This window comes from Varroa jacobsoni, unplaced genomic scaffold (assembly GCF_002532875.2).
Source record: "Varroa jacobsoni isolate VJ856 unplaced genomic scaffold, vjacob_1.0 scaffold_1066, whole genome shotgun sequence".
Classification (NCBI taxonomy): Eukaryota; Metazoa; Arthropoda; class Arachnida; order Mesostigmata; family Varroidae; genus Varroa; species Varroa jacobsoni.
The window spans coordinates 177,831-185,644 of record NW_019213968.1 but is presented as its reverse complement, the minus strand read 5'-3'; the positions used below and the strand labels follow the sequence as shown (position 1 = coordinate 185,644).

At 42.0% G+C, this 7,814-nt stretch overlaps 1 protein-coding gene across 1 annotated transcript in view; it reads right to left on the bottom strand.

The window, feature by feature from the left end:
• Positions 1-7,495, bottom strand: part of Usp7 (Ubiquitin-specific protease 7) — a 14,253-nt gene extending 6,758 nt beyond the window's left edge. Inside the window, exons 1-3 of the mRNA XM_022843580.2 lie at positions 4,628-7,495; positions 2,438-2,759; positions 1,980-2,087 (exon numbers count right to left, since the gene is read on the bottom strand). Of these exons, the coding sequence (XP_022699315.1) occupies positions 1,980-2,087; positions 2,438-2,759; positions 4,628-5,910 (1,713 nt within the window). The 5' untranslated portion in view covers positions 5,911-7,495. The remainder of the gene's footprint in view (positions 1-1,979; positions 2,088-2,437; positions 2,760-4,627) is intronic.
• Between the last annotated feature and the right edge of the window lie 319 nt (positions 7,496-7,814).

The window sequence follows — 7,814 nt, the reverse complement described above, 5'->3', positions numbered from 1 at the left end:
GAAATAATGCACAGTAGTGGACGCTATCGACAGGGATCCTGGGAATCAAAGGATCGAGATGAGCTAGCCTTTTCTACTAATCTTCTGAGAAATTGGTTTTTCTCACCAAATGGTATTTATTTTCGTATGTAAGTCTAGAGGTAAAGGAGTTTGTTCATGCCACCAACCGAAAGCAGCCATTATGCAACATGATGACGATGGCCAGCGGCCATATAGTGAAAATGATGGAAAAGTTCTGTGCAGCTACACAGAAATGTACAGCTCAAACCAAAGAAGAATTCGCCAAACGGGCCGACCCCAATACAGATATCAATAAGGTTAATATAAAAGTAACGAGCGTTTAATGTTCCTTCTACCTCTCTAATATTAGTTTAGTTCTTTACATTACTCAAAATCGCGCTTTTCTACAAACTCGTTGCAATTTTATTATGCAGTGAACGGACTTATACATCAATTTTAGCCTCTATAGATGTAGGATTCATACATCTTAAATGCCGTTTGCTGAGGAAAAAGCTGTTAAAGCAATCACCTGGGATACTTGTTGCAACGAGGTTTCAGTCACCGAACGGCTACTTGGAGTTTGCTATGTTCAAAGGTGGATTCCCAGGCCTCGAGAACATACTTCGCCTATCCAAAATCGATAGCACCTCGTATAGGAAATGGCCAAGAAAATAATGTGCGGGCACCAGGCAGTTAAGCATTTTGGATGAATAAAATTGTCTCAAAACTTAGCCATGTATGTAATGTACTGAATGAAGCGTACAAGAAAGTACAGCTTCACATTAACCGTACACTTCTCACTTGGCACACCAGACCATAGACTTCTATGTAGTGTACACGAAGCAAAGAAAAGAATGGGCAGCTCTGCAACATTGGTCTAAGCTCCGAGCTAAATCGAATTTCCACCCCCAAAAAGACAATAATTTGCTTTTAGTAGAATTAAAAGGGTTTTATCTTTTTAAAAGTGTTTGAGAAAATCAAACAGTAAGGGTCTGTATATGGCTTAGCTAAATCGATTAAACGAAGCCAACAGAACAGACCCAATAAAGGAGGCAAAATCATCTTCCTTCACGATCATACCAGGCTTCACACGACAAAGACTTTTGAAAGCCGTCCTAGAAAAGCCTGAGTGGAAGATAAATCTTTTGCATCTATTATATTCATTAAATCTCTAAAATTGATTGAAACTAATAAACGGCCATTACTTCTGCACCAATTTAAATCTTTCCTTATATATAGATTACTTGGGGCTCAAAAGCCTTACCAATGATAAGCATTTAAATAGCAGTAAATCAGTAGACCACATTGTACTTTTAGCCTAGCTTTTATTGCTTATTATGCGCACAACTTCTCAATTCAGGTCCTCTAGGAAATTCTAAACTATCGCATATTATTTGATGAAAAATCCTACTAGATTTTACCAACGTTTTTTCAAACTGCCACTGTCCTTAACTTTTTAATCTCTTATGGGTGATCTGAAATCTGAGGTAATTCTCATATTCTATTACCCCAATATGTCGATTGGTTGTTCACCAAGCAAAGATGAAGGGATAAGGCAGTTACATTGCTTAAGCAGTTATGTTGTAAGGCCCCGATTACATTGGACAGCTATAGGCGCGTCTAGTCATAATTTAGTATGGCAAAATAATCAAAACATGTGATTAATACATTTAACCAAAAATATGTGATCGGAATGAGTCAATACTCTAAAAACCTACCTTTAAAAACGCAGGGCCAATAAAGTATCTATTAGTACTAATGGATTCCACACACTGCTGGTTGAACCGTAACATGTGATTGCGCAAAGCAAACGCAAAAACAACACACAGATACGGGGAAAGTTGGCCAGATAGTTACAGTGAGTGAAAAGCATGCGGTACCTCATATTTCGGCAGACTATCATTGTCACTTTACACATCTGATTGTGGAAGCGTTTTTTCTGCAAATAAAAAACGCTTGTGCTCTCTAATAGCTCTTACCTGCATATAAAGGTGAGCCTCATTCCGTTCTTTCCGTCGTTGTGCTTCCACTTGCTTCTCTTCTTGGAGACGTTCCATCAGCTGCTCAGGGATATCCTCTTTCTCTACCTAAGAAGTAGTGGGTGCAGTATTCACGCAAGGTCAACGTTATAAATATAATAGAAAAAAATATTTGATTGTTTTTTAAATTCTATAGATAGAACAGAAAATGGCATTAGTTTTCTACTAAAAGTATACATACTTTTCTACTTTTCTATTAACACTAATTTTACTATATAATAATAAAGCCACTAAAAAAGAACAAAACTTCAGACAGGTTACATAGTAACTGTTTTAGCTTTTAGTAAACTAAAACAGTTACTATGTAACCTCTGTCGTTCATGTACGTTATATATAACGAAGAGGACAGAATTGACTAGATTGTTGATTATCTGTACAGCTTAGCAGATTCAAAGTACCTTTTGTAAAACGTCCGGGAGGGCCGAATCACGAATGTAAACAAGCATATAGGCATTCGTGCAATGGCGGCTTATGGCAACTTCGTCATCGGAGCCTGCTCCAAAATTGTGCTCGATCGCCTCCTGTTTGGTGCAACGCGAGACAACATCGTCATCAAACTTGCACCACTTTCCATCTCCTTTCGGATTAATAAATACCACATAGTGTCCACCATGGTTATCACCAGAGTGTACAAGAACAGCATGGAGCGTGTAGTGGGCAGGAGTAGCTTCCTTTTGCTCTAGAAATTCATCCAAATCAAGTTTTTCAGAAAACTCAAACCTGAAATACACGATAAAAGAGCGCATTACAATACCATGGATAACATCACAAAGCATAGTGTAATGGGAACATTTTTCGAAAACGCCATAATGGTTAATAACAGTAATAATAATCACTGATGTTGCTTGCATAATCAGTTTGACCACCTACTGAAAAGCATCAAGTGATGATCAAGACCCCCGTGCGATAATTGGCGTTACTCTGCGCTAGTCACCCTTCAACCACCTCATTCAAGTTCGTTATTCTATGCGTGCTAAATGCATGTTAAATGTATGCGAACTAAAAACGGGAAAAAAACGAAGGTATATTGTGCAATACATTGGCAAAATAACCACCTGTCTTACTTTATATAATATGAGCTTAAATACAACGATGTTCATAGTGAAAAAAAAACTATTCTGTCAACAGAAGGGGTGACGGAACTCGAGACTCACGTTTCAAAAAAAGCCCACTTTATTCTACCCCTTCATGGTTCGATGACGGCTGCTAGCCTAACATTTTATAAAACCACATACCAGTATTTGCAATCGTACCAGTTCTACGTAGGATTAACTCGGTTAGAGTCGTAACACTACCCTTCAACAAAAATCAGTCGAACTGTAACGTACATGTTTAAAACCACGAAAAATGTAATAGTAAGTGTAACAGACGTTACACTGAATATTGTGGGCACTTTGTTATAGTAAATATACTAATGCTGTTAATGCTCACTAGTAAGTCCTCCATAAAACCTTGTGTTTACATTTTTGGAAAAAATCAGTTCTTTTATAAACCAAGTCATACTTATACCTTGATTTATCCACTTATTATTGTTTAGTAATGCACACACCACTGTACCATGTTGAAGCCCTACAATATTTTATCTAAAGAAGGAACTATCACTAACGTTAATGAATCTTAAACATGAACTAGTAACTTGGTTTTCCTATTCTTCGGCTTAATATGCTAAACATCAGTCGGTGAAGTCAAATTTGTTATGTACATATTTATGAATGATTAAATGTTCCGTGGCGTCTTTGCAAAAATACCAATTGATGGACATACTGTTAATTTACAAGCATGAAGAGGCAAGGTAGTGGTACTGTATTACTTGCAAACGTTACCAACCATAAACATCGACGAATAATAGCCTTTTAATTCTTAGAAGATACGTAAAGGTAACTTCGTTAAGGATGTCTTATTTATCAGATGTATTTACAATACAATAAGCCTTACGTCCCCGAATTAGTTATCGTACGGAAGGAATCTATTTATGAAAGAAAATTAGTCGGGGATAGAGTATTATATCTCACTTATGTTATCAACGTATCGCATATATGAATAAATCTTTCGAATCAACCTATTCGATAGATTTCGAAGCCTTTTTGTTAGATCTCTCAGTATCAATCATATTTTAAAAGTTGACTTATACAATAAACAAATTAAAATTTTTTTAATTATTGTATAAATCAACTACATCCAAGCGTCCACCTTTGTTCATCATGTAATCAAATGTGTTTTGTTCGGAATTGTTAAGTTTTGCAACAATGGCATGTTGTTATCTGTGTACGGGCTGACTTGCTCTGGTGTCTGGTTCAATGGAGAATCGTGTCCTGTCAGTGGTCCAAATGGATGAATAAATAACTTGCGACTGTGACACTGCGGAACTGCTTGCCTCATTACAATTTCACTATAGAAAATATGCGGTTTTTACAAGTACTCCTCTGATTTAATAATTCTGAGGCCTTGGTGGCGCATATAGACCCAGTGAGGGGAAAAACAGTGTTTCGGCGGGGATTCGCCGGTTAATCTGAAGTAATACAACCGTAGTAATAAAAAGTCACTTTCCATTAAAAATATTAACGCAGTTGACCTGCAGTAGCACTTACCTGTCATTGATCTTGATATTGGAATCTGTGGCTGGATCGTATTGGAAACGTAGAAGGTGAAGATGTAGAACGGGTGGAAAAGATTTAAAGATGATACCTTTTTCAGCCGCTTGTAACCCGTGTGTGCCCGCATCGTACTTATTCTCACCGTCCAGCGTCTCCTTGGCGCAATAGTCTTTAAACGAATCGACAATATCTTTTTTGCCCTTGACGTTCAACTGGATATCGTAAAAGGGTTCAATGCGCTTCGACTGGTAGGTTACATTTTTGCAGGCGATATACGAAATCATTTTACCTTCGAAGAGCTTCGGTATTGTACCCTCGACACAGGTCGCCTTCATTTTCGACTCCATGTTATCGAGAAGGACACGACAGAGCTCCTGAACGTCGTGCTGCATGAACGAGTCGAGAGTCTCCCATCCAAAGCTCTTGGTGAGCTTTTTTGTTCCGACGGGCTTGTCGCTGAATTGCAGCTCATGAAAGACCCTTTGCAGGGCCAAGGCAACCGACTTCGATGAATCGTCGCTTTCGGTCGGCATCTGATACACTGCCTTCCTCAGCTTGTTTGTAAAATAGAGGGTTTGCAGTAATGAGTTCATGTAGCATGTTGCACCTTGGTTCTTCAAACCAACGAAACCTGTGTGCTTCTTGCTATCCCAACTGACCCCATGTGGAGCCTCGGCCATAACCCAAACTTCGCATATGATCGTGTCATCCTTACAGTAACCTTTCTCCGGATCCATAACGTCGTTCCATGTCATGAAATGCGAATATCCCCAGTCGTTCTCCTTGTTGTAGAAGACGTGTGTGATCTTACGTACAGAGTTTTCGACGCCGTCTTTCTGAGCAATAAGGCGCAGCTCAGCTTGAGCCGAACAGCTCCACGACGACGACTCGGATTCGCCGTTGCATTGTAAAAAGAATCCGAGACTCTTTGAGGGCGGACGCTCATTTGAGTTTGCATTATGCCGCGGCATCACCATGATCTTCCACGGCAGGTTCCTTACGAATGTCGGTGGTGAAAGCCTTGTGTCCTTTAATCGACTTATTTGATCAACTTCGAAGCGGAATGTAGCTTCCGCCCTCGCTTCATCATCCTGCTCATCCTGGCCAGTGGCTCCAGTGGCAGTCCCTTGAGCAGCTGTATCAACAACAGTCTCATCCTGATTCATAGCCTCCCCTTCACTGAGGTATCGCACCGCACCCACAGGTATATCCTCGAGTGTGTCCATTTCCTCGTCACCGGCCCCTGACTTATTTTTAATGTTGTTGCACATAAGCATTTCTTCCTTTTTATCCGCCAGCTCGACGCTTGAGACTCGTCCCACTGAATGGGAATCCTTATGTTTTGACACTAATACCCCGTCAGCTTTGTCCTCGCTGACCGTTTCCTTTTTTGTGTCAGAATGACTATGATTGTGGTGGTATTTATCGAAAGGATCACGAATCAGCTGTTTGTCGGAAATCTCGCTTAAGGAAATTTCGTGCCTAGTTTGAGTATAACCACTGTGCTGCCTATGAACGTGTTCGGCACCGTTGGTCTCCTTCTCGTCCTTATGTTGTGGCTGCTGTTCCTTGGCCTTCTCCTTTGAGTGGTTTTTGCTTTGTTTTGTGTTGTTGGTGTTATCGTCGCCGTGTACAACGTTGCTAGGGTTCGTCTTTCCCGACTCACTTCGTTTAGCGGCTTTATGTTGTTTCTTGTTCACTTTACTGATATTTTTCGTATCGCTGCTTACAAGTAGATAATGGTGATCCTTGGTATGATCTTTTGAATTTCGATGAAACAACTCTTGTGTTTGCCGGCAGTTGTTACTACCAGTCGTTGTTGTCGTTGTTGATGTTATTGTACCACCGGATTGAGCCTGTGTTTTTCCGTCACCGGCGTGCACGTCGTTAGTAAGAGGAGCCTTTCTGGCCTCGGTCTTGGTATTGTCCCCCTTAATCGGGGCTGCCCTGGGGTGGTCGTGCTTGGCGGCCTTGAGCTGTTGGTCCTTATTAGCACCTTTTGCTCCCGGCTGCTGCTGGTGGAGGGCTCCCCCCGCGTGGGCGTGCCTGCTCGCGATTCGCCCAATGTTGCTCCCCGGGTGTCCCACCGGCGTCCCTCTGCTGGGCCGTGGGGGGTGCGCGCCCAACCGCGCACTCGGCTACAAGAACCGACTGTCTCACCGTCCTCCGACAGGCCCCGCATGCGCCTGGCGCGGCGACTAACTGGCACCCAGCGGCCGCACTCGATAGCACCGGCCACGGCACCACCACAACAATCCTCACTACTCAGATCCACTCAAACCCCTTCACGAGACACTAACTTGCTCGCGAGCAGCAGCCGACAAACGATAACGGCCTGCAAAAACAGGAGCCCTTTGCAAAAGCTTGCTTACTTCTACTATTACCAGTACAAGTACACTCGTTGGTTTGTTCGCTGGTTCGTCACTCGCCCAACGGGCTCCTACTGCAACTGGAGCCGCTGGGCGCATTAAACAATCCGCCACCGGCCGTAAGCAACGATACCTAAAGCGTCCAACGATGGGTTGACACTAAAATGTGTTGTTCAAGTAAATGCTCAAATCAAAATCCAAGCTGGGTTGACTGACCGTCGTCTCACCACTGCCAATGCTTGCTGATCACCAATGGAAGTTAAGCCGCAACACCACACAGCAGCATAAGCTCAATTCACCACCACCAACTGCAGCGATCCAGCCGAATAACAAAACTATGACCGCGGTATAAAACAACCCTGATCGGATGCCACCAGACATTGTCTGACGTCACGATTAGTGTTGACGAGTTATCGCGCTATTCGTGAGTTCAATTCACTACTATTTACCTCGTAATAGGCGAAGCTCAAGTATGAAGAGAGAAAAATATGTGAAATATAAGTGTTCATGTAATATGGATAATTTGAAGTTGGTTTTTGGGGTAGATGGCGACAGCAGACAGCTATCGGCCATTTTTGTCGTAGAGCTGGATTTTACTGTGCCGCGAGTCGCACCGGGTTGCCGGAGCGCTGGATAGGACATCAAGGCCACATAGTGGCGCTTGGCTTTAAATTGCTGTCAAATATGATCCAATAACAACTGCACCACCTGCGGATTTAGGTTCCAGAGATCCCAGTAGGCATGATAACAACGATCTTGTCTAGATAAGGTATACAGTTTAATTAAATGGGCATGGTTTATGCTTCCGTCTA